General features: G+C 42.6%; 1 protein-coding gene across 2 annotated transcripts in view; it reads right to left on the reverse strand.

Moving 5' to 3' along the window:
* Ahcyl2 (adenosylhomocysteinase like 2) overlaps positions 1-27,936 on the reverse strand; it is a 145,921-nt gene that overhangs the window by 41,819 nt on the left and 76,166 nt on the right. Inside the window, exons 1-3 of one of the 2 annotated variants that reach the window (XM_032906823.1) lie at positions 14,845-14,978; positions 14,605-14,686; positions 5,568-5,676 (exon numbers count right to left, since the gene is read on the reverse strand). In XM_032906823.1, coding sequence (XP_032762714.1) covers positions 5,568-5,676; positions 14,605-14,661 — 166 coding nt within the window. In that variant the 5' untranslated portion in view covers positions 14,662-14,686; positions 14,845-14,978. Of the gene's footprint in view, positions 1-5,567; positions 5,677-14,604; positions 14,687-14,844; positions 14,979-27,936 lie in introns of those variants that run through there. The other variant, XM_032906822.1, reaches the window with a different exon arrangement.

The following is a 27,936-nucleotide window of genomic DNA, read 5'->3' on the forward strand; positions in this document are numbered from 1 at the left end:
TTGAGAACCACTGCACTAGAGGGCAAAAGGGACACACTTGATTGTGGCTAACAGAGGGTTACTGACACTGAGTTCACGGCCTTAGTCTCCATATTTGCTAATCATTTCTAGATGATCTGATGCTATTTCCTTCTTGATCTTTGTACTAGAGGGCAGTTATTTCTAATCCTGGTAGTTAGGGGGAGAATAGAGGACATAAACCATGGCCTATAGAATATTTACATCTCTCAATGCAGTTAGCACTGTCGTTACTTCTAGGGGGAGAAAGCTGCAGAATCGCAGAGTCCCTGTAGGCTGGGCCTGGCACTCTGATCCACTTCCATCTAGAGCATTAAGGCATTGCTGGGATTTCTTACAGAGGGACTGTCTGGGTAGGGGTTGGAAGGTACACTGTAAAAGGCAAGTCCGACCTTGCCCAGCTAATCTGGCACAGTGCTGCATACTGTGGGGTCAGCAGGGGCTTGAGGATCTCTCTTTCCCTGGAAAATTGCCTTAGAGCAAAGTCCTAACATGAGGGCACAGGAATGAATGTGTGCACTAGGGGAGGGGAAGGAATTAGTAAACCCCCAAAGGACTTTTGTTCTTACAAGGAACTAATCTGTACAAAAACTTTTTGGTTCCTCTCGGTAAGAGAGCTCAAAGTGCTTTTGGCAACACAGCTAGAAATAGCTTTCTGGGCATCATCTGTTTCATCAGCCAATATTCTGATACAGCTTAGGAATTACAAGCTTAGGGAACCATGCTCCTAACTCCCAAGAGAGAAATGATAACAGCTTCCCCAGTCTTGACCCAAGTTTAGGAGGAAATTGAATATGAAAAAGAGTTTAAATTAGGAATAACTCAAAGTTTCAAATCTTTTTTTCCAGAACCATGAAGAGTTTTGTGCCTCTAGTAGCAAACACTGATCAGCAAGGTTACAGAGCAGGGAGAGCGGGAGTTCAAGGCCAGCTTGGGTTATGGATGGTTCAAAGCCTGAAAAAAAAAAAAAAAAAAAAGGAAAGAAAGAAAGAGAGAGAGAGAGAAAGAAAGGAAAAAAGAAAGAAAAGAAAAGAGTAAGGCCAGGTGTGATGGTGGACACCTTTGATTCCAGCTCTTGGGAGGTGAGTGGTTCACTGGTGAGACTGGAGCCCTTCCTCTAACCCAGAATAGTTACCCTTCCTGAGCCAAAGATGAATCAGGAGTGGGAGGAAAGCAAACTGAAACAAAGCAATACTCCTTTAAGAGAAGCACTCCAATTTTAACGGTTTCTTTGATTTATTCTGTTTTGTTTGTTTTTCAGACAGGATCTCTGTATGTAGCCCTGGCTATCCTGGAACTAGCTATGTACACCAGGCTGGCCTTAAACTAACAGAGACTTTCCTGCCTCTGTCTCCCAAGTGCTGGGATTAAAGATGAGTATCACAGCACCTTGGTTCCAGTTTCTGTTGTTGGCCTTTTGTTTCCAATTTAAAGAATAAAATGGTTGCATCACTTCCTTATTTTAAAGTTGAGGAATCTAATATTTTACTTTCTTTTTAAACAATCTCACTATGTAGCCCTAGCTATTTTAGAACTTGCTACATAGACTACCTTGGCCTCAAGCTCAGGAAGATGGTGTGTCTCTGCCTTCAGGTGCTGGTGGTATGTGTGCCACCATGCACGTTGGGCTTCACCTTAATAGTAGTCAGGAATGCTTTTTCCCTCAGAGGGGATTTTTCCAAGGTCTTTATCTAGAGCTATGGTTATGGTTAGCAAGTACAAAAGGCAGCAAGCGTCGTCACTGCTGTAGTGTGTGGCTGCAACAGTGTCAGGCCAGACTGAACAAAGGGTTTTCCTGACCATGGTAGAAATTTTATTCAACTAATATGGTATGCATCTATTTAGTTTTGAATGTACTCATTTTTGTCACTTTTATTTTTTTGATAATTCATGCTATGCTCTCCAGATCGACCTGGAACTTTCTACAAGGCACAGGCTGGCCTTGAATTTGCCTGCTACTGCAGTTTGAAGCTTCTAAAAATATCTATAATTATCAGCATACTCTGCAGCTCAGTCACTAACAGTGAGCAGTGGTGTAGTGTTGATGGTGCAGTGCTGAGCACAGCTGCCTTTCAAAAAGGAAGAAATCCATTATGGGAGGGTCTCGCTTCATTCCCAGGTTACTGAATGGCCAATTTTCAATTACTCTAATATAAAACAGGGAGTATAATAGATCCCCTGCTCCATAGGGTCACCCTTTCTCTAAACTACCACTAATAAAAAATCTTAGAGGGACATGAGATAGACTTTAAATTGTTTTAGTCTATAGGCAGAAAAGATTACTACCTATGAAGTACAACACAATTTTATGGTGGGATGCTCTCCTTTGACTTTCAAGAACCAAACTTGATGAGTCATTAATCCACAGTTCATCCTACTGCACACATGTCCAAGCGTGCGCGCGCACGCGCGCGCACACACACACACACACACACACACCCAGCTGCACCTGATTTCCTGTTATCTTCCAGCACCTGTGAGACTGTGGGAGCTTGTTAGGAAGCAAGAAGTCAGAATTATGATTGAATTAGTCCTATTAAATTAATTAAAGTCAGGCAGGTCCCCTTGGGCCCAATCTATTTATTTGTTAGTGGAAATAATAGTAGGTACCCATGGTTGAGTGTGAATGGATTGTACTAATGAATGACTCCAGAAGTATGTGAGAAGTTATGTTAGTTTTCCAATGCAAACAAACACAATTTGAAAAAGAAAATCTAAAAGTCTCTCAAAATTTGTAACTGCTAATTAAAAGTAAAGTACTTCATTCTCACCTGAGAAGTAAAGTACTTAATTCTTTCTCATCTGTAACCAATTCACTCATTGTAAAGGTAACATTTTCATAAATGTCAATGCTGATTCTGGTCTGAAAATGAAGAAAAGGTTATTTTGTTCATTTGCTTTTGTGAGTTTTGTAGCTTAGGAGAAGAGTTTTATATTAAAAAGTGCTGCCAGGAGGCAGCGATGGTCAGTTCTCTTGGAGTTTGAAGCCAGCCTTATATACAAAACAAGTTCTAAGACAGCAAGGCATGGAGAGAGACTGCCTCAAAAACATTAGCAATAAATCAAAGTACTAAGATCATGGTATAATACTTCCTAGACATTAGACCAGAAATTATCGTGAGGACTACATGTATAGATAATATTTCTGAAAACATAATCTAGACTGTATCCAGATGAGCACACCCAGGTTAGTACACTATCCTAAGAAGACAGGGAATAGAAACGATAAATTTTATTTCTAAGCATAATATTTAAGTACTAGAGATTATGTAAGGGCTTAGGCTGATTGGGAAATAAATAACTAGATAAACTAGGTGATCCTGTCATTTAAATGCTCTCTATGAGGCCAGATGGACATTTGTCATGGACGCTACAGTCACATAGACGGCAATTCCAGCATCCACCAGATATTTCTACTTTTTGCTCCAAAACCAAGTGTTGTGATTCCTTGCTCCTGACTTTAATATCCTTCAGTGGCTACATTAGGCTGACAATTTTGTTTCCCCAGCATAAGAGTGCTGTGCAGACACCACCTCTGACAGGGGACCCCCTCCTTGTACAATATTCTCATTGTGTATTGAAGATTAGCGTAAATGTGGGTCGGGCTGCAAAAGTCATCTCTTTCCTCAATTTTCCTCAACCTTACAGCAAATATTAGCATCTACTATGACCCAAATACTGTTTGGTGTGTTAAGACACACACCTGTGATATAGACACACCTGATATAGAGACAACCAAGGCTCTCATGCTCATGGAATACAAACTTGTATTTGTACCTGCATGTAAAGGGGCATAAAACAAATGTGTGATAATTTTAAAAAATAAAGATGGTGTCTTAGGGTCCTATTGCTGCAATGAAACACCATGACCAAAAGCAAGTTGGAGAGGAAAGGGTTTACTTAGCTTACATCTCCACATGGCTGTATATCACCAAAGGGAGTCAATCACAGCAGGAACCTGGAGTCAGGAGATGCAGAAGCCACAAAAGGGTACTGCCTATGGCTGTGCTCAGCTTCCTCTTTTACACACCTGAGACCACCAACCCAGGGACGGCTCCACCCACAAGGGGCTGGGCCCTCTCACATGGATCATTAATTTAAAAAATGTCCTACAGACTTTCCTACAGTCCGATCTTATGGAGACATTTTCCCTCCTCTGATGACTCTAGCCTGTGTCAAGTTGACATAAATTTAGCTAGCACAGAAGGCAATTTCATACAGTTCAATCTACAAGGTCCAAACTTATCAGGACGAGGGCAGTTAATATTATTAATCAATGAGCTATATACAAGTACTGCAGGCTTACTTGGAAACCAAGGGATCACCCACATTCTTCTAAGAATACAGTATTTTTAAAGTATCCTCCCTACATGAGGTGCTCGGGTGGGAAGGTAGGCACTGGTTTCAAGAACACAGATGTATGGCTCTGGCTGTGCAGGGAAAAGACTGGGCTTGAGTGAAAAACTTAAATCATTATTATTTAGTACCAATCCATAGACAATATGCCAAACACATATCTTACAATGTTACAGAGGATTCGATAATTCATTTTCACATTATGGCTTCCCGAGTTAAATCAACCAGTTCATGAATTTTCAACAGAGTTACTTCAGTAGAATAAAATAAGAACCAATTTCCCCATCTTTAGATACAAACCATAGACATGGATATTACAGTGGTCCTCATTTCCAATTATTGTGGATGGAAGACAAGCACAGCCATGTAAGTAGTGAGTAATGACAACCTACCCAACTGGAAAGCTGCAGTACTTAAGTAATAAGCAGGGCAAACCCCTAACTCCCCCGCCTTCTAACGGAAGAACAAGTAAAATGCCCTCATGTTAGGTCAGACTCACATTGGGCCCTGCTGTGTTTACAAACAGCTATTGCTCTCAGGGCCTACAACGCTCATCTGATGTTAAGTGAGAAGGCAGCCCTGTGAGGAGGGAAGGAGTAGTAAGTAATGCGAGGTCATAGCCGTGAGAAGGCAAAGCACCCACTTACTTCGAACAGCTACAACAGCTTAGAGAATTAGAACTTCAAAATCATCGTTAACTACCTAGGGACCTGTACTACCTAGGGGAGCTGAGACCCTGTCCCCACTTTTCACTGCAAAAGAGGCTGGATGTGTGGCTGAGGTATGAAGTGCTGTCTTAGCATGCACACAGCCCTCACTCTGTGTACTTACTTTGTAAGTACCATCTAGAGGGACAAGACCCTTAAAGAGTGGGGAAAAAATGAATGTCTTTGTACATGTCATTGAATGGAAACCATTGGTGAACTACATGCTCCTGACTAAATCAAAGAGCTCAATTTCCTTCCTCATCCTTTTCTGCCTCTGTCAGAAACTGAGGCCTCAATTAAACTCTACGTAGAGGTCCCAAGAAATCCAGAGATTCTATCTAGAATTTTGGTTTAAATTTTAATTCAAAGTAATTTTTTTCAAGGCTATTTATCAAGAAAGATTGGTCTTGGGTAGGTGGAAGGTCTGCTGCCGACACCAACTAACTTTGACGGGGGGTGGGGGGTCTACGGCAGCTTAGCACTCACCTGAGCTGTAGCTGTCGGTAGATGACTGAGAGATGGAACGAGACAAAGAGCGACGTCCAATTTTGGTGGGACGTTTGTTGAATTCCTGCTTCTGGTCAGCAAACTGAATCTGCAAAGAAAAAGAACCCCCATTATAGAAAGAAAAGAACTCTAGTTACATATCTTAGTTTCTGCTCTGTTGCTATGAAGAGACACCATGGCCAAGTCAACTCTTATAAAAGAAAGCACTTTCAGAGGTTTAGTTCATTATCACACTGAGGAACAGGGCAACATGCAGGTAGGCACTGGAGTATTAGCTGAGGGCTACATCTGGATTCATAGGCCTAGAAAAGGGAACTGGGCGTGGCATGGATTTTTGAAACTCAAAATTCACCCACAGTGGCATACTTCCTCTGACAAGGCCACACCTCCCAATCCTTCTCAAACAGTGCCACTCCCTGTTGACCAAGCCTTTTTGGGTATTCTCATTCAAGCCAACTCCTTATATATTTGGTTGTGAGCCTAGCCTTTAATGGCTGAGCCATCTCTCCAGCCCGCCAACTCCTTATATGAAGAAAACACACCTGTATTTTGAGGAATCAATTCATTACAGCGTGCATTATTACAGATTGTTACCTTCCCGTGAAGTTTATTTGCTTGAACAAATCAATGTTTGAATAGGACGACTCTTTGGGGCCAAGGATGTGGCTCAGTAGGTAGCATGCTTTCCCTTGCATGCACTAAACCCTTGGTATAGTCCCTAGCCCTGCATAACTGGGAGTGTGGCGCACCGTGTAAGCCCAGCACTCTGAAGGTAGAGGCAGGAGACTCTGAACTTCAAAGTCATGTTCGACTACTTAGGGAGTTTACACAGAGATCCTGTCCTCTCCTCCCCCTCAGAAAGTTGGGAATATAGCTTTAGTGTAGAGTGCTTCCTTAGCATGCAAAAAGTCCCGGCCTGGGGGCGAGGGGGGACACATCCTTGGGACTGAGGATGGTGGTAGATCCCTGTAAGCCCAGCACTCAGGAGGCCGATGAAGAACACAATGGGTTCAAAGCTCTCCCTGAACGCACAGTGAAAACCTCTGTCTCCAAAAGCAACAAAACAAACAAACAAAAATTTTAGGAAAGAATAATTTTTGATCTTCAACTTTTATCAATGACTATATACTCTGTACATGATAACTGTGACCCAGATGGCAGTATTATGATTAAATTTTTAGGAAGTTAAGTCATATTCAGAAACCTTTTCTATTGTTTCACTGAAAATGCAAGCTGGAAAAAGAAATCTGTGCTATTCCCTGTGCACACACATGTCTAGATGAGAAAAGACCCTTGCCCGGAGCTGTGAGCGTCTCAGTGTGGTGTGCTAATTTTGAGGAAGGTTTTTCATTCAGACAGAACATTCTACATTTCACTGAAATCTTGGCTATGCCATTCATATACTTTGTGATGTTGGTCAGGATGATTTTGTGAATATAATTTTCCCATAAGAACAATAAAAGCACTTCCACCACAGCTTTTAGAGTGGGTTAATTCAGTCCACCTACAGCAGGTAACCATTTTAATTTGTTTAAGATTTCCTAAAATGTGTTAGCTTTTTAGATACTAGTAAAAAACTAATTTTTAATATTTAAAAGCCAAATGCTTGATTATTAGCCATGGCTACAGATGTGGACGGAGTAAACGACTGTACTGATTGCATACGCAAACCACACTCTGCAGGTTATAGTTGAAGCATCTGATAGTGACTTTTGTGTTAATTTTACCTGTGTGTCTGACAGCTGAAGGTTGTTGAAGGTTACTGATCAAAGCTCCGACCTCTTATTTTATTAATAAGTTTCTCCTAACCAAACATTTACACAATTGCTTAGATGATTAGTGGTATAGACAAAAGTTTACAGAGAAGAATTATAAATCTGACAACTGATTCTACCGTTAATGGTAAACAGGTGGATCCTGTCAGAATGACATCAGTGGCTGCACCTCCTGCACTAAGAGGTAACTCTTGAGTCACTGAGACAAGAGGACTAATGCCAAAGTGAAAGCTGAGCCCTCGTGTCTCAGGGAAGTCACAGCATTTCCATAGCTGTAACAACAACAACAACAACAATAACAACACAACAGCAGCAGCAGCAGCCACACAGTGCTTCAGAGCTCACAAGTTGTTTTTGGTAACAGGGCTAGTCACTGGGTGAGAAGTTCACTGCAGAGTGGAAAGGGACAAGTCTGATTATTTTGCTAAGGCACCAATTTACTCCAAAAAGGATAAAGTGCCTTTACTATGCACTCCAACAGGAGGCCCATGACTCTTTATGTACTTCTAGCACAGCATTTCACATAATGTCTTCCTTTCTGTACTCTCCACGAATTATAGGCTGGCTCCATATGGCCTGATTTTTAATTAACCCGTAAAATTCTTGGACACACGTGGGTACCTGCCATATCCTACTCACCCATGTGCTGAATCAAGGACCCTGGAGGAGTTCATTCTCTCGTCATCGTCTGTACTTGAGGGAATATTAACAAGCGTAGTAAGCACTAAGTCTGCATGCAGTAATTTTTAAAGGGTTGGTAAAACAGGCAAGGTGGAAGGTGAGGTGCATAGAACTCAGGAGCAAATGCTGACACTCAGGTCATCGACCTGGTTCCAGATACCCATATGCCTTCGTTCTTTCTCAGAGGCCCATCAAGCAAAAGGAATGAACACTTTTCCAACCACCTCAATAAAGCCGAATCTTCAGTAGAGGGCCCGGTTTTTAAAAAGGTTTAAAAGATAAATCTTACCTCAGATATGCAACACCACCTCCCTATGCCAATCATACACACCGGTATAACAGCCACATGTGTGTGCACACAGACAGGCATGTGTACATATTGACCACTAGAGGGGGCCAGTCACTCCCTCTGAGTTTCCCCTACTTAGCCTAGTAACACTGTCATGCAGAAACCCAGCTGCCCTGTCATCTCAAGGTAGTTCCTTGTCCCATAGTCTTTCAGCTGTCAGAATCCCATCACGGACGCTGTCTCTTTCTAAGGAAACAGGCTCTTAAGTTCTCACTAAATCCAAGTCCCCTTAATCTTTTTAATATATAAGAATATTAATAAGAAAACCATTTAAAATAGTAAGTTATGCAATTTCCCAATAACAAGTGTTTACTTTTCACCGATAACCAAACATGAGTTAAGTGGGGCATCTCTGCGGCTGCATCAGAACCATACATTGCTCACTCACGCAGTCCGTTCTGTAAAACAATCATCTGCCCGGCGAGTTACAGCACCTTGGCAGAATCTACCAAGATTTACCTAATTTCCCTACCTTGTCAGAAACCAGAGTTCTTGCAGGCACCCCTTCTTTTCCACTTCAGCACTGCCTAACACCAAGGCAAGGGAAGAAAGCAGCTGGTAAAAACGGGTAGCTTGCCACATGCCAGAGGGAAGGATGAAGGCTGGGCAGGAGGGGAAGGAGGGTATAAGCAGCTTGCCTTGGATGGTAATGGCTGCCGCAGCAAGACTGGCAAACAGGAGCTTAGCCTCACCTGGGCTTTAATCCTAGAGTTGCTATTGACAATGTATTTCTTCTTGCTGCTCAGCATAGTGACGCTACCAGCCAGCAGACAGTGACATTACTAGCAGTAGGCCACCTCTTTGGTCCAAGGACCCTGGTGGTAAGGCTTTTAAACTTTCCTCATCAGCAGCTCTGCTGGCTCTGGTTCCAGCTTGCTTCTATTTTTTTTTTTTTTTCCTTTTGAGGGAGGTGGCTATCTCTGAAGCAGCTCCAGCAACCCTTTCAGCCGTACAACGGATTTAATAATAAGGCAGCTCTGTTAGCGGCTCGTCAGCCATTCCTAACCCTGGAAGTTTGGCTTTATTTACTGCATCATTACACGGCTCCTCTGACCTCTAAACCTTAACAAGTCCCTAGATAAAGCCCAACATACATGCATACGTCAATGGCTTATTTATATAACCAGTGCACTTTTTCCTGATATAATTAACTTGCTAATTAGGTTCCCTTTTAACTTTACCTCCTCCTTTCTATGTCAGATGATTTTAGTTAACCTCACCTCATTAGAAAAAAATTAACTACAACCCACTGAAACAATGAGGGAATTTATAAAGAGAAGGAAAAAGATGATGTCAAGTAGTCGGGAAGCCCCATGCTGCACTCTGCCCGTGGGCTAGCCAGGGAGCAGCTCTACCATCAAGGAAATCAACTTCCTCGCTCTTTTTTTTTTTTTGTTTACTCTCAATTAAAACTTATTTGTATATTTATTTAGACACAGAGTCTCACAATGCAGCTCAGGCTGGCCTGGAGCTCAAGATCTTCCTGCCTCAGTTGTCCAAATGTACCACCATGACTTGAGTTTGCATATTGTCTATGCAGGTTTTTACATTCAGTATCTAGTTTTATCTCAAAACTAAAACTTTTTAGTATTGAGTGATCCATTTACTTTTTACTTTAAAAAAAGGAAGAAAAGAAAAAGCACGTTTTGGGGCTGGGGAGATGGCTCTGTGGGTTAGGAGCCCTTGTTTTGCAAGCATGGGGACATAAGGTGGAATCCTCAGTGACAATGTAAAATGCTGGGTATGGCTGGGTGCACTATTACCCTAGTACTCTGGTGTGCAGTCAGATCCTGGGAGTTCACAGCTCAGCCAGCCTGGTCGAAATGGAGAGCTTCCAAGCTTCTGGGTCAGTGAAAGACCCTGTCTTAAAGCAATAAGGCAGACAGGAATAAAGACATCCAGTATCCTCCTCTAGCTTCTGCGTGTACACACACAGTGGGTGTGCATATGCACATACGTTGAGTATGCACACCCATACACTCATGTGCACGCACCGCACATACAGCTCCCACACACAAAATTAAAAAAAAAATGTTTCCTGGGAGGTGTGAGAGAATTTGTCACTGAGTTCCCAGAATCACAGTGACCTTACTACATGCCAACTACAGACTCAACCGGACAGAAGCAAAACTGCCTCACTGATTCTCATTTCTGAAAGGAGCCAAGGAATGCTACACTAGATGCCTGCTACAGATTTTGGTGGGGATATGATTTGATAGTGAGAAGAGAAAGAAAAAAAGAGGAGAGAAGAGAGGGAAGGGGAGGAGAGTGGAGGAGAAACTGCTTGTGAGGACAAGAAAGGCCAAAATGATAGCTTGTTTTGCAAAGATAATCTTTCTTTCCAGAGAAAAGGTCATACTGCATAATGTTCTCTGATTTCTCTGGAAGAGGTGGTGTGCTAATGTGTATCACATGCCCACATGTTCCTTCTATCTTTTAAAAGATTTTTTTACTACATGTATTTCCTGGAGGCAGGGGTGTCAGAGGACAATTGTGGGAGCCAGTTCCCTCCTTCTATGTGAGCTGAGAATGACACTGGGGTCCATCACTTTCATAGTAAGAATCCTTACTTGATGAGCCACCTTGCTGGGCTAGGTGCTAAGAAGTATTATTATCTTAATTTGACAAAGAGCAAGGTGCTTTTGTTATTATTTAAGTAATGATGCTGGGAACTGAACTTAGAGCCTCTGGCATCGTAGGCAAATGTTCTTGCCTAAGTTTGATTTCGATTCAATCTCCAGAATTCGTGTAAAAAGAGCCATCTTGGTGGCCCACGTTTTAATGCCAGCACTTGAGAGGCAAAGACAAGCAGATCCTTGGGGCTTACTGGCCAGCCAGCCTCACTTACTTAGTGAGTTCCAGGACAGTGAGGCTCTGTCTAAAGAAGAGGCAGCCAGTGCCAGGGACAACAGCCAAGTTCTCCTCCAGCATCCACACTCACACAGCAAGCAGCACACGTAAAATGTGCCCTGACAAAGCAAGGGCACAAGACGGTTTGACACACAAATCTAAAATATTAGTATTTCTATTCTCTTAAGGCAAAAATTCATAATCTAGAACACACAGATGCCTATAATCCCTAAAAGAGATAGTATGAAGTTTAGGTTTTATTGACAAGCAGAGACAGTACAAATATTCCTAAAGAGTATTTGGTTTCCAAACCAAATGAACAGTCTAAATGAGTTCTTTACCTACAAAGAGGATTACTTTTAACCCCAAAGAATACTGCAGCAAGCTGGCCCTGTGCTCAAGGTTAAGCAACCAGCTTTCACATGGAAGACTACCAAGGCCTGCTGGAGTGGTGGAGGAAAACACTGAACTGTGACAACACTTACTGTTATCTCCATGGGTCCAAGGCAAGATACTTTACCTGGCGGGGGTGGGGGGGTGGGGGGGCTGAGGATTTATCGGGGAGGATAAACGATGGCAGTAAATCCTTACAGAATGTGCGCTCCAATGCCCCAGCATTTTAACTGCTTGGACAGACGTAAAAATTCCTTCACGTGAAAACAGCTGAGGAGTGGAGGTTTCAGCAGGAATTTCTAGTCACCTTCGAGATCTACCTAGTCATTTACTGAGCTTGGGGCTTTCCATACTCTGTCCTGACTTGTATTCCTACACAGAGTATGGCCCGAACTCTCTACCAATCTCAGGCACACAGGACCCCTTGCTGGTGATTACTAACAATGGACATTGGGTGGCAGGATCCAACTGCTCTATGTTCCTCAGAAAAGGTTTGTGTGAGGCCTCGTGACCTCCGTGACCTCCTGTGGCAGAGCCTTCCCACTGCTGATCTATTCACTGCAGAGTAAGGCAGACATTTGTTTAAACTTTCTTGACATTTTGTCCACACGTTGGATCTGGCTCCAGAGTTTTCTGCTGGAGATTAAAAGGCACTTCTACAGTTTGCAGGTGAGATCTGGAAATCTACAGGCAACACACTAGAGGTGCACAGGGCAGGCTGCTGCCTAAGCAGTTACATGTCACCTTCAGAGCAGATCAGAGGTCAATGACTTGGGCAGCATCTGGAGGAAAGTCTCAAAAATCAAAGAGAAAAGCAACTGAGCTCATGGCATTCCTGAAGACAGGCCTCTCCCTAACACTCCTCACTGCTTTTCTACTGATTAAAGGGATTTTCCTGTTTCTTTAAATAAAGGCTAAATGAGAGAGATACATCAAAATATTTAAGATGTCCTCCACACATCAGGAAGCCCTCGGCCACACGCCTATTATGCCTAAAGCAGCACTCCTCAGGTCCTTAGGACAGATTTCTGTCCACATCACAGAGGGGCAAAAGGAGCAGACCCAGGAGCAGCTCTTTCTGAGAGGACATGCTACCTGGGTACAATGACCACTGTCCTTTACAGAAAGTAGATGAGAACCTTTGTTTAGCTTTGGAGTGGCACAGGTGTGTCCAGTAGGGTTCTCCTGTAGTACTCCTTTTCAGAAACAAAATTTACTGCCTCACTGTGGTCCCTTCTGTAACAAAACCAAATTTCCTACTTTCTCAGTTATTACTAAGTTGCTGGAGATTCAAAAACAAAGAAGGAAATCAAAACAAGAGTTAAAAAGCTAGCCAGAGGAATGAGGTGAGTCACTGCCACTAGTCTCAATCACTACTGCATTTGAAATCATCTTACGAATGCAGCTGCTTTCCATCAGGTATCTGTCAAACGTGTGCAATGCTATAAGATTATAAAAGAACACCACCAACAGCTTCTATAAAAATGACACGGAGGCTGGAGAGATTGCTCAGGGGTTAAGAGTACCCGCTGCTCTCTCAGAGGCTCTGGGTTCACTTTCCAGCACTCACACCGGATGGCTCCCAACAGACTGTATCTCTAGTTTCTGGGGATCCGTCATCTTCTCCTGGGCTCGGCTGGCACCTGCAAGTCCGTTGAGAGCATACAGACAAGCAGGCACACACATGCATGTAAAATAAACAAATCTTGTTTTCAATGACAAAAAGTTAAGCATTTGCTGTCACCATTTGTTTTGAGATAGGATCAGTTAGAGCTCAGGTTGGCCTCACAGTCACCATGTACAGGTAGAATTTTCTACTGGGCCTTTGTTAGATCTGGTATATATTTAATCTTATTATTTTAATAGTTATCTCTTTAAGTCCCTAACTCTACAAACACTAAAGAGAACTTAGAATGCATTATAAAAGTATAACAAGTTTATAATAGGGAAATATATAGACAGAGCCCAAGAAGTCAGACTGAAGTTATAAGAAACCAGTCAGGACACTAAGGAGTTTTTTCAAATCAACAGTTAAGAGACTGGTGATGGATCGTCAGGCAGAAATGCCTGCAGCCAAACCTGATTTATCCCCAGAAAGGAGAACTGACTCCTGCAAGTTGTCCTCTAACTTACACATGTGTTGCGGCACACAAACCACCTTCCCACCCATAATAAAATGTAATTAAAAGGGTTTTTAAATCAACAGTTGAAACTGAATTTAAAAAGTTATAATTCATTGTCATTATTGGTTTTGGAGATAGGACCAGCTGGAGCCCAGGCTGGCTTCAAACTCACTATGAGGCCGAGGCTGGGCTTGAACTCCTGATTTTCCTGCTGCTACCCTGCAAGTGCTGGGATGACAGGCCTATGCCACCATGCTCCACAATGTTGGTTTTATGTGCTAGTTCGTATTAACAAATATCAACTTAAAATTATTTTACTAAAATTATTTATCAGGCAAATATGGTATCTGGGAAAACAGTATGAAGAGAATGAAAGTTCTCTTATGTATATACATACATAAGAGAATATAGCAATATACATACTCAGAGGAGTTGACTGGGGAAAAAAAAGGCAGGTAGGGGAGAAATGTTTAAATTCTGCCAGGTACTGGGAGAGTGTAACATTTTTAAAAGTTCTAGTTTTGTGTCTCCCTTTCCCCATATTCTTTTTTATTTTATTCTTGAAAGAGAATACAAAACAATCAAAGAATAATCTATCTGTGCAGTACACCAGCACAGTAGGTCAGCACCCGCCACCCGGGGAATCTGCTGCTCTGGCCTACCTGCTCTTAACTGCCTTTCCCTGGCTTCACTGGCAATTACAACCCAGGAGGGACCCAGTGCATAGGAGATAATCAGAAGGGCATTAACTGTTTTCCCAGCCTAGATCCCAGCAGTGGCTCCTTACAGATGGTCCTTTCCTTGTCCTGTCAGAAACAGCGCAAGGAGACAGCAGTAGAACTCACCATCCACTCAGGCATGTGGAAAGCAGAGGTGCCCTCATTACCGTCCCACTTCTCCATAGTGCGGGCTTGGCTAAGGGGTGTCCTGAAGCAAAACGGAAAGCTGGTTTGCAAAGGCCAGGGTTACCTGAGGACCCCAGAGAACACCACCAGCCTAGTGGTCAGGGGTTAAAAGAAGCTCTTATCTTTCACAGAAGCTTCCTGTTGAAATCAAGATCACCAACCGCCTGGCGAATCTCTTACCAGCCAACCTCAAAATCTCTGCCTGTTATTCAAAATCAGAGCGGATGCACTGCAGTTCCTACAAGGCACTCTAGCCTATCTCCTCTGTGCGGACTTCCTTCAGCAACAGGCTGGCTCTCTTCTCTGAGTATAAGGCCCCAGTTAACTTTCTCCCGCCCCCTCAGGACACGTCACTGGAAGTGCTGATACCAAGATCAATAAAGATCGGGGTCAAGAAGGCACTCCCCTTTCTTGAGAGCTGCTGATTTGGATCAGTACAGTAAACAGGCGTTTCCTTGAAACCAGAGTTCCTTATGGTTGTCAAGTTCAAGCAGCTACAGAAGCTCCCTGTCTGCTCCACCAGGGGGCTGGCACCACCACCTATCTTAGGTTAAATTCTTATTGCATCGGGGTTCAGATGAAGTCAGGGAAGATGTTTTTTTGCAAAGCTAAAACTTGTAATGTTGAAAAAAGTTTTGGGACCACAGCTCCCTCTGCTGGCTCCCTGAGGGATGGCACAGGAAGGTAGGTCTAAGGGGCCTTTGTTAAAGAAGCAGCACAATGCTGACTGGAATGTTTCACAGAGGCTAGACAGAACTGCCCACCCCCCCCCCCTACATCCCCGCCCCCCCCCCCCCGCCGCTCCAAATCCTGGTCTCAGTGAGGGCATACAGGAGACCCGGGGTCTCAGACAAGTGCCTCAAGTCCAATACTGATTTTCCCTCATAGGTCTGGGGTCAGGATGAAACAGGATGTCATCGCAGTATCCCTCCCTGTATACACCATCTGATTAGAAAGGATCTCAGTTGTTTTTGCATTATGTTCCCCCATACAAGCTTCCTCCTTTCTGCACATTTCTGAAATTTGGAAATAAAGCATAACTTGAAAAACTGTGAAAACACACACACACACACACACACACACACACACACACACAGAGAGAGAGAGAGAGAGAGAGAGAGAGAGAGAGAGCAGATATATCTGCTTAATTTATTCCTAGAGGATGTTATCTAATAGAGGATGGTAGAGGCTGGGAACAGAGGGTGTGGAAACAAAGACAGACTAACTTTCAGGCTACCTTGGTCTACATAGTGAGATCCTGTCTTGAAAAAGAAGAGGAGAAGGAGGAGGAAGAGGAAGAGAAGGAGGAGGAGGATGAGGAAGAAGAGGAGGAGGAGGAGGAGGAGGAGGAAGAGGAGGAGGAGACCACAGAGATGTCAGACCTAGTGCTTCATTCCTACAATCCCAGTGGTAGGAGATGAAGGCAAGATGATCATGAGTTCAGGGTTATTTATTCTCAGCTACATAGTGAGTATGAGGCCAGATTCAAGAAAACAAGAGTACCACAAAGGGCTGAGAGTTGCTAAGGAGTAAAGCAGTTGTCCAACATGTGTAAGGCCATAGGTTCAGTCCCTAACATAGGAAGCCAAATAATAGACCTAAAACACCAGGGACTCCTAAAAAATTTACTGCTAGTCACAGTGACACATGCTTATAATCCTAGCACTTGAGAGGCAGAGGCAGGCAGATCTCTGAGTATGCATTCCAAGCTGGCCGGGGCTACATATGAGACCCCACCTGAGGGAAAAATATTCATCATTATGTGTGTACAGGATATGTGTGTAGGGGAGCATGTGGAGAGAGGACATCACCAGGACATCATCACATTTTGAACTGACATCACCAGGCTTGTGCAAGAAACACCTCTACCTGGTGAGCTTCCTTGCTGGCCCAGCACTAGTGTTAATCTCTGATGCAGAGGATCATTTCTCTGAAGCTTATAATCATACTATAATTATGACTACAGGCTTCCCCCCATTGGGCTTTGCAGTTCAAAAGAATGAATCCTTTGGGTATGGAACACAGGAAGAGTTGCTGGAAGATGCCAGAGAAGGCAGATTATCAATAACTGACTAGTGGTCTAGAGCAGGTGAGCTGTACTACCCGCTATTTCCTGAGATGACGAGCACATGGGTGGCAGCCATGAGCAGGCTGGTTTTGTCATCAGACAGCCTTGGGTGAGATGCTGTCACCGACTTACCCTCACTACACCACCAGCTTTCCAATCTACAAGTGAAAATAAAACTGCTGTCCCCCAGTCTGATGGAGGCTTTAGGAAGAATGCCTACACTCGGGCCTCAACGGTACCTCTTTAATAATGCCATTACTGTGCCACATCCTTCCCCACCTCAGGCCTTTGCTCAGAACATTTTCTCAAGCAAAATGTGTTTTGTACCTTTACCCCTTCATCCTCACTTATTCAAATTCCCCAAGATTCAGCTTCAATAAATGTCCTCATGAAATCTCACCTAAGTTTAGGAGTTTCTCTTTTGTTTAATATTGCTCTTAGGCCACAGCACCTGGCCTAGCCGTCTTCATCACAGCTGCTGCACCCATGTGCTCATTCTTCACAGGCTGCAGGCTTCTTGGGGCTTAGTCAACTCTGATCTGACTATAGTGCCTGGCATGTAGGAGGAGCCTAAGAAATAATAATGTAAGCTCTAAAATTCAGTGTGCTGTATGGGTATGTTAAAACACTCTAGGTACAACTTACATAAGTCAATATATTAAAAATGTTTATGTTCGTTTTATAAGATTTGGTACATTATCTTACATCTATAAGGACTAATATTACTGACTTATTTCATGGTGAGATTTTGAGGGCATTTAATCCTTAATAAATATTAACTCTGCAAGGATGTATGATCTACTCTCTATTCCTTGATCCAAATCAATTATAACCCATTGTGGTCTGTAGCAATAGTGGGACCTTTAAGAATAAAGCAAGGTCAAAATCTGTTACTGCTGAAGAGGAGCCTAACCCTTAGAATTATTTAAGTCAGTGCCCAGCAAATTACCAAACACTCTTGTTTATATTCCTTGCATAATGACTGAGTAAACAGAGACAATGACTGAGTAAACAGAGACAATGACTGAGTAACACTGCCTTTATGGCAGTGTTAAACCATGGAAGAAAATGACTTTGAAGGAAAGTAGGATTAGCAATACACCCAAGAAAATATATCATGTCAGCATCCTAAACATACATAACTGTTGTTTTCTTAGTGTAAGTTTTAACTAAAACAGACTTCATTTGAAAGCAACAATGTTACCCCCCCCCTTCTGTACTGTTTCTACAATAAAAACAATAGCTATTTCATCTGAGAACTTAAGGCATATTCACTGACATGAACGTTGTAAGACATAAGAGACAGGTATGTGTTCCAGTTAGAAACTTGATCCCAATATAACTATACTTCACTATAAAGTGTCCTAAAGATCCATCCACAGCCAGAGCATGGATGGAACCGCACACAATTATTCTACGACAGCATGTAGGTGAATACAGCATGTAGCATGCTCAACAAACTAGACTAGCTCCGGACGCTATCTATACCAAAACAACTCAGAAGAAGCTTGTTTTAACTCCAAAAACAGCTAAATGTCCTGTATGACAGATGTGCTCCTACTAGTGGTCTTGATAGTACGATCATAACCTCTGAGGCTTTGCCACATAACCCAAAGTCAGAGCAAGTACATGCTCAACGTGGAAAAGACACAGAGTTAAGGCTTCTAGAGGTCAAAGCCGGGTTGGGGATTTAGCTCAGTGGTAGAGCGCTTGCCTAGCAAGCGCAAGGCCCTGGTTTGGTCTAGCTCCGACAAAAAAAAAAAAAAAAAAAAAAAATAGAGGTCAAAGCCAGAAAAGCACACACATAGAGAAGTCACTGTGTGGTACAAGTTTCAAGCATCTAGACCTAGAGTCATAAGGCACAGGGCAATGAATTAGAAAATCCTCTAAGATTATTACTGTGACTGACTATGTCTTGAGCAAATCACCTGATGACTCAGGATAAACTGAGGGGAAGAGTGGACTGAGAAAGACCCAAACATTCAGTCCCAACATTCAGTATTTCTGACCCACTTAGTGTCTCTGAGGCCATAAGAAAATGCAGTCATGATTCTTCACAGTATTGGTTATTAGAGGCTAAAGTTCCCAGCCACCTGGGTTCAAAGAACAATCTACTTAGTTGTGATGTTGGTTTGAATTGATAGGCCTCAGACCTCCCAAACCTGGTTATGGTTTGGATGTGTTGAAGACTTGGTGACCAGATTGTGGTGTTACTAGGACCTAGCAGAAGCTTTAAGATGTGGGGACTAATTGGAAGGTATTAAGCTTTTGGGGTTGTACTTTTGAAAGGGATATTGGGATCCTTCTCTATTTGCTTCCTGTCTGCCCCAAGAGAACAAAAAGGAAGTTCAGCTTCAAACAAAGTGGTTATATGACCATGAATGAAAATTTGAAACCATGACACAAAATGACCTCCTTTATAAGTTGTTTATGTAAAACATCTTGTCAGAACAGAATGCTACCATACCTCTCCAAGCTTGAAATGCCAATGCTACTACAATAGCAGAACTTGAGTCCTCCCTTCTGTCTCACACCCTCCCTTACAGGAAGAGTCTCACCTCTCAGACCGCCCATGTTTTGAAGATTCAACATAGTAAAGACTTAACAGGCTTTAGGTTAGCTCCAATGCTTACTGGGCTTTCCTCAGGCAAACCAAACATGTTTTTAAGCCTTTGCTTCTTCATCTGTTAGAAAATGATAATACTACTATTCTTATATTGTTGGTTTTCAAAAAGTTTTTATGTGTATGAGTATTTGCCAGCATATGTGTATATGCACTATATGTACCCAGTGCCTGCAGAAGCCAGAGGAGGGCATCGGATCCCCTAGAACTGGAATTACAGATGGTCATAAGCTGCTATCTTGGTACTGGGAACCAAACCCAGGTACTTGAAAAAGCAGTATCTTGAGCTATCTTTCTAGGCCTTATATTTTTAAAATAAAGATTAATATACATGTTTATATAAACACAGTGCCAGGAAGCTACATTGCCCTTAACTTGATATAGCAGAGTAGCATTAGATTGCCTGGCCAAACCTCTCCACTCACTGTGTAACTCGAACAAATTATCTTTTCTCCTTGTGCCTGTTTACTCATCTGTTCAAGGGGAATTTTGAGGGAATCAAGTAAGTTAGTAAGTAAACAGCATAGTAGAGCAGCAGAGCGAGGGCTCACTGTGTAGTGAGCTTTCTGCCAAGCCCCACACAACCCCAGCTCGATGTCTGCAATCCAAATGGTGCAAGGAGAAGTCTAACTCCAGGAAGTTGTCCTCTGACCTCCAGACCTCCATACAAGCACCATTACACATGTTTTACACACACACACACACACACACACACACACACACACACACACACACACACACCAAACAAAAAGATAAATGAAAACAAAACAAAAAAGCAGAGTGATCCACACCAGTAATCCCACACTTGGGAGGCAGAAGCTGGAGAATAAGAAGCTCAAGGTTAGCCTGTAGTACATGAGACCTTATATTAAAACAAACAAACATTGGTAAAAAGTACTTAAAAGAGCAAGGACAGATGGACGCTGCCAGGGCTGTGTAAACTTTACTAACATTACTGATAACATGTACAGTCTGTTTCCTAACACACCCAAATCCAGTTTTGAATTTTTGTTGTTTTGTTTTGAGGCAAGGGCTCATGCAGCCTAAATTAATTGGCTTCAAACTCTCTGTGTGTGTGTGTGTGTAACTATTCACATGCACACAAACACATATATATGAAAATGACCTTCTACTTCTGATCTTCCTGTCTCTACCTCCCAAGTGCTAGGACTATAGGCTGTAACACCAAACCCAGTTAAGTGGCTGGGAATCAAATCCAGGGCCTCCAGGCAAGTATTCTACCAATTACATCCTCAGCTCCAAGTCTATCTTATCTTCCCCGCCTCCCCCATCCCTGGAACTGAGGACCGAACCCAGGACCTAGCAAGCGCTCTACCACTGAGTTAAATCCCCAACCCCTATCTTATCTTCTTACATGCAGTAACTTCATCCATTTAATCAGACAAAGAATATTCATTGGTGTTTACAGTGTGCTAGCACCCAAGAGACAGTCTCTGCCTTCAAAATGACTACAGCCTAAGAAGAGAGAACCTATGTTCAATCTCTATCATCAGGGGAAAATTAAAGATGGAGCTATCCCAGCAGTATGTTTGTCTACCACAGACAGGGCCCTGCCCAGGTTCATTCCCCATTACTACTACAGTCAATCAATGTGAGACAATCTGTTATCCAAGAAAAAAGTCAGTACAGGATGTGACATCAGTTAGGGTAGCAGCAGAGAAGCCACATTTAAGTGGAGAGGAAAAGGAGGAGTAAGAGTTCTTGGTACGTGGTGAGGAGTGGGGCTAATGAAAAGAACAGCCTACAATATTTCTTGCTATATCTCCTTTCTTCCTAATAGCAACTACCTGAAGTTTGACCACAGTTGTGTCCATCTGAAGACAAGTGTGCATGTATGCTTTAAAAAAGTTATTAGAATTCCATTCTGACTTAGTCTTGGCTGATGGCCAGGATGCTGAGAAGAGGCTTTGAGAAGTAAGAACTGAGATCATCCCATCCATGGAGGCCTGCAGGGATGCTGAATTCACTTATACATACACGACTATCAGTAGCTTCTTTAGTTTAAATCTGATCAAATCACTTCCTTCTTTACAGTGCTCCAAAACTGCCCTAATGTACTCAAAATAAAGTCCCAGGTCCTCAGCAAGCTCTGCCTTGGCTTTGGCATGAGCCTCAGGTCTCCATATTCTCCTACTTCCACACAGAGAGCAAATGCTCACAGAACAGAAATGTGTCTCTCAAATGTGACAGCTTGGTTCCTTCAGTATCAATTTCCAGTTCCCAGTCTAGGTTAAGAATGACTTCTCAGCAGCCTTAGCTACACAGTCAACCTGGGTTACAAGAAAACTTGTCCCAAAACATCAAAGCAACAATGTTAGGGAGATGGCTTGGTGGGCAGAAGACTTGCCAGGCAAGCCTGAGCCTCTGTGTGCATTCCCAGAACCCACATACAAAGCTGCATGCAGTGGTGAGCACCTGCACCCTTATGCTACTCCAGAAAACATGAGGCTGAGACAGGAGAATCCCAGACGCTCACTCACCTGGACACAGCAGCACAGCAGCAAGACACAGGAGAACTATGTTTCCAGACAAACTTGGAAGGCAAGAACTGAAAGTTCCGGAAAGTTGTTTGACCTCCCCACACATGCCATGGCAAACTTATGTGCACACTCACATACTGTACATACACAGATGAAAAGGTTAAACAAAGACTCAACTCTGCACATTACTGAATAACCCCTGCCACAGTGTATATTAACGCTGAGACAGTATTGGTAATTTGTTTATTTCCACACTAGAATTTAAGGTCTCTCTGAGATTAGTGTCTTATTCCTGTTTTTTAAGTGGCTAACGTTTAGCAAACAGACAGTGAATGTTAGCTGCTGAGATACTAAGATGACCTAGGACAGGTACCTCAGAGGGAAGGAGGAGGAAAAGGAAACAGGCGTGAGTAGAAAGTGACAAGACAAACAGAAACAAGTATAACCAAGCTGTAACCAGGCAGCTATGTGCACCTTCCTGCCACTCATCCAACCAGGTTTCCCAGATAAGCAATCAAGCAATTAGAGGGTGCAGTATGCTTGAGCACCAAGCTACTGTCTTCCCTTCCTGTTAAGTCTTTTAACCTGGGAGTGGAGCGTGGACTTTTAAACCCACAATTCTCCTGACATAGCAAACACAGACCTACTTAGGTCAGGGTTCAGTTTGCCTCAAACCCGCCTTAAAGAAAAGTTAAGGTTTACTTTAAAATTTCTGAAATCCTAAAAGAACAGAATGAGAAAGAATTTACATTCAGGACTCTCAATTTTATTGTGGAATTGAGCATTGAAAGTGGCAGTTACAGTTCTAAAGTGTGTGGTTATTAAATGTCAAATGCAGAGTTTTTACTATATTCTTTCTTTTTAAATATACTTTATTGAAGCAGAATTTATCTACATAAAAAGTACACTGGCATACACCTTTAATCTCAGCTCTCAGGGGGCAGAGGCAGGCAGATCTCATGAGTTCGAGGCTGGTGTTGTCTACAAAGGGAGTCCAAAAGAGCCAGGGTTACACAGAGAAACCTTAGTGACAAAAAACAAACAAACAAACAAACAAAAAAAAAAACAAAAAAACAAAACCCAAAACCCCGCAATTCAAAAGGTTGTAACTTGATAAAACTTTAGAAGTCAGTATACCTCCATCTCACTCACAGATAAGAACATTTCCAGTACCAGAGTTCTCTCGGTCAGGGTAGCAATGTAGTTTTGTAGTAGACTGCTTGCCGACAGTACATACGGCCCTGTGTTCATGTGGGGGTCCATGTTATAAGCCCAGAAGGCAACGTCTAAGAAACGAAACAACCAACTTCCCTTAGATCCCTGCAGCACTCATCTAAGGTGGTGGGAGAGAGGAAACACCTGTCTGTGTTTTTTTTTCCTTTTAGATCGGGTCTAATTATGTAGTCTTGGATGGCCTGATACTGGCTATCTCTAGGTAGTTCATAATAATTAATAAAAAGTAAAAGCTATGTAGTAGTTATACTGTCACAACCTTACAACTTTTATTTTAATATCTTCACCCTGGAGTCAGTGAGTCCACAAATGTGCACTTGGCGACTACAGAGGGCCAACTGCTGAGTGTCACTATTCTCACCATGAGACTAACAAAACCTAACAGTTCCAGAATTGCTGATGCGTTTTCTAATTTTCTACATTAAGGATACACAACATTGCTCATTATTAAGAGAAAAATAAATGTGCAGTAGACAGAATAATGCCAACAGTATATTTATATTAGATACAATTATATATTTATGTATAACAGGAAGAGAACAGGGATAAACACAGAGAGCTTTGTAGATCTGGAGGTGAGGGGGTGGAAGAATTGACATCTGAAATAGGACTCCCCTCCACACCATGAACCATGAGACAATGACATCCATGGGAAGGGAGGGGACTGCATGAGAACTACGGGTGGGTAAAGACACTGCGTTAAAGGAGAAGTGGCAGACAGTAACTGGAAACAGGTAAGGAACAGCCCAGCCGGTTTCTAAGTAGGGCAGCACAGTCTCTGCAGGATGCTGTGATAAAATGCTCTCAGGGAAGATGGCGCTGTGAGCGATACTTTCAAGAGAAAGCGCAGCAGCCAGAAATGAGAACAATTTAAGGTCAGCCTTAAAGCAGCCACAGTCTGGATCTCCAGGCTATACAGAAGAAAAAGAAACAACAGACTTGAGAAATCATGGGACGGAAGAACAAGCAGGATGGCCATTTCCAACGTACTGTTCAGATCCCACACACCGAGAGTCTCTATTGACAGTCCTAATGACAAGAACAACTGTCATTCCCCTACCTGCCACTCTCATGTCGAATTACTTTGCAATTACTTTGCAAAAATTCATTAGTTTTTCAGCTTTTCTCATGATAACCAAATACATTAGTCCATTGAATTCCAAAGCAAATCAATCAAGTATAACCATCATTAGAAAGTGGCTATTTTTGCATCCTAGCATAAGCTATTACCTATTTAAGAAATGAAAATACAAGAAGCAAAAATTGTTGACTCCCTTTTTTTTGTTTAAGACAGGGTCTCTCTATTATGTAGCTTTGGCTGTCCTAGAACTCACTATGTATACCAGACTGGCCTCAAATTCTCAGAAATCTTCCTGTCTCTGCTGGAATTAAAGGAATGTGGCACCTGGCAGACATTTATTTTTAAATTTTATTTACTTTGGTGTTCTGCCTCCTGTATGGCTGTGTGAGGATATCAGAACCCCACCCCACCTCCATCCCCCCAAACTGGAATTACAGACGGTTGTGAACGGCCATGTGGGGCTGGGATTTGAATCTGTGTCCTTTGGAAGAACAGCCAGTGCTCTTAGCCCCTGAGCCATCTATTCATCCTGGCAGGCATTATAAACAGTAAAACCACAAAACCAAACCAAAACAAACAAAATGCCACCAAACCCTCCAAGAACCACCACTAACTAGATTAGAAATTACTAGACACTTACTGTACGAGGAGCGATTGAGAAGGCAATGAACCATCTTGTTTGACCTCAACTGAGGACATGCACGCCAGATGACTCAAAAAAATTTTGGTTTATACATAACCCATGAAGGAACCCAAAAGAACTATGGAAATTGGGAAGTTACACATAAATTTTAGTCCTAGTTTGGTTTCTGTTGCTGTGATAACACACTGACCAACATGGGAAGGAAAGGGTTTGTTTAGTTTACAGGTTTCAACTGCATCACTGAAGAAAACCAAGGCAAGGAACTCAAGGCAGGAACTCAGAGACAGAACTGGAGCAGAGACTATGGAGGATTGTTGCTTATTGGCTTGTTCCCTCTGGCTTGATGAGCTAATCAAAAAAAATTTTTTTTTTTTTTTTTTTTTTTTTTTTTTTTTTTTTTTTTTTTTGTTTTTCCGAGCTGGGGACCAACCCAGGGCCTTGCGCTCGCTTAGGGCAAGCGCTCTACCACTGAGCTAAATCCCCAACCCTCAAAAAAAAAATTTTTTTAACTTTATTTTTACGTGCATAGGTGCTGTGCCTATATATGTATGAACACTATGTACCTGCCTGGTGCCCACAGAGGCCAGAATAAAATATCAGATGCTCTGGAGCTAACAGACTTACAGATGGTTGTATGTGAGAACTGGGAATTGAACCTAGGTCCTTTAGAAGACTAGTCAATGCTCTTAACCACTAAGGCATCTCTCTCTAGCCTCTTGCTAACCTACTTTTGTTGACAGAAATAGCAATATTAGAAGCCTGGCTAGTGAAGTTTCAGAAGGAAGTTTTGAGAGTACATCAAGGACCTTGGTAGCAAGGTTTTAAGCATGTTATTTTGGACTAAGAATCTAAGGAAGAACAAGTTCCAGAATAGCCAAGGATACACAGAGAAACCCTGTCTCAAAAACAAAACAAAACAAAACAAAACAAAATCTGCAGAAGTGAAGCCTTTGCTTTACTGGGATGACAGATACTGGATAGCTAGGGCTGCAAATCATCTGTGATTAAGAAAAGACATTTAGGTAACAATCTCCTGGGAAGTATTTCCTCAGGGTTAGTATGTAGAATCTATGGTTCAGAGGGGGTCACGGCTGTATTTCACTCTGGCAAGTAAACTTGGTAATGTGTCTAAGTGTCTCCCATGTGGTACTAGTTTTTGTGGCATGAGAGCTCAAGATGGAGAAGGTCATGGAGAGCAGCTGAGACTTGGCACCGTGAAAGGCCCAGAGAAGCTGTAAGTGAAGGTGCAGTGGAGACCTTGGAATTGAAGGGGTTATGGAGAGAAACTGAGGCCCGGAACCATGTGGTCCAGTTGAAGTCCCTGAAGAGAGGCCAGGAGGCCATGGGTAAAGGTGCAATCTTAGTTACTGTGGAGACCCCAGCATACTGGAGACACTAAGGACAGTGGCAGTAGTGCCGGCCTGCGCTAGTGTGTGGGCAGATGGCGGAGCTGCCTAAGCTCTTTGGAGTCCAGAAGGCAGGGACTGAGCTCCAGATGGTGAGCACTAAACCACAGGCCTTTGTTTACACTCTTGGATGTTGGTTTTGCTTTGCTTTTACTCTAACTGTGCCCTGGTTCTGCTATTCTATCTTGGAATCACAAAGTATGTAACGTGTTTTAGATTTTATAGGAGCCCACAGTTGGGATATTGGATTTTTAAAGAGATCTTGGATTGTTAGAGTGTTGAAAAGTTTAAAGACTGTTGGACTTTCCAAGTTGGACTGTGTTTCTATTATGATATTAACATGAGCTCTTGGAGACAAACAAAGGTTATGATTGGATAGTGGTATGTTTGTATATTGAGCTAAAAAGAGGTCAATTGTGCTGGTTAGTTCCTGTCAACTGGAAACAACCTAGAATTCTGAGGGAAAGGCAACTCAACGGAGGAACTGCATCCATGAGCCTGGACTATGGACATGTCCCCAGTGCCATCTCCGGGCAGGTGGACTTGAGCTGTATAAAAGGTTGCTAGAGGAGTAAGGGTACAGGATATTAAGTACCGTTTTCCCATGGTCTCCACTTCAGTTCCTCTCTAGATTCCTGCCTTGAGTTTGCAGCCTGGGCTTTCCTCAGTGATGATCAACGAGAACCTGTAAGTCAAATAAACCCTGTCCTCCCCAAAATGCTTTTAGTTAGTTTTATCACACCAATAGAAACTATACTGGTCTGAATGAGAATGGCCCCCCATAGGCTCATACATTTGAATACTTGGTTCTCAGTTGTGGAATTGTTTGGGAATGAATGGGACATGTAGCCCTGTTTGAAGAGGTGGGGCGTCAAATGCTCTCTATCCTCAGTTAGCTCTCTCTGTGTCTCATGTCTGTGGATCAGATGTAAGCCCTCATATAAGTTGATGCTCCAGCACTATGGCTGCCTGCTGCCGTTTTCCCTGTCATGATGGTCATGAATTCTAATCCTTTTGAGCTGTGAGCCTCAGTAAACACTTTCTGCTGTGAGTTACCTTGAGCATGATGTTTCCTCACAGCAACAGAAAAGTCACTAAGACAGAAACTGAAGTAGGATAGTAGGCAAATCTGCAAATAAAGAGTGCAAATAGAGGGACTGGCTGATGCTACCTTCTACGCTCTGGATGGTTTCAAGACAATTTACTCTGACTTAAAGGTTACAAGCTGATTCTTGCCTGAACGTGCTACAGACATCTCTCGTGAGGTCCATAAGTCATTTTAATTTTGTTTCTAAGTACAGTTTTCTACAATAAAGATGTTCTAGCCAAACTTGTCTGCCGTGAGTTATGGATATGGTTTAATAGTAGAGTTTGCCTAGCACACGAGGCACCTGGGTTTTCTGTCCAGCATGACAAAACAAAAGAAATGTAATATTACAGCAGTGCTAACATTGCTATACCTAGCTGCAAGAAAAAGTCTTAATGTCACCCACAGTGAAGGCTTACAAAAATCCACATTCAAACTCCCAAGACTACCCTTGCTTGAGGTATTCAGTTGTTGAAAACAAGCCAAGCATACAGATAGATCGATATAACCTAGTTAGTCTACTCCATTTCCTTACTGAGACCTTTCTGTCTCTTGTTCATATTGTTATATAGAAGATGGTCTTTCAACTTCTCACCACCAAAACCCACAAGCTTATACACACCCATTCTT

Source organism: Rattus rattus, chromosome 6, assembly GCF_011064425.1.
Source record: "Rattus rattus isolate New Zealand chromosome 6, Rrattus_CSIRO_v1, whole genome shotgun sequence".
Classification (NCBI taxonomy): domain Eukaryota; kingdom Metazoa; phylum Chordata; class Mammalia; order Rodentia; family Muridae; genus Rattus; species Rattus rattus.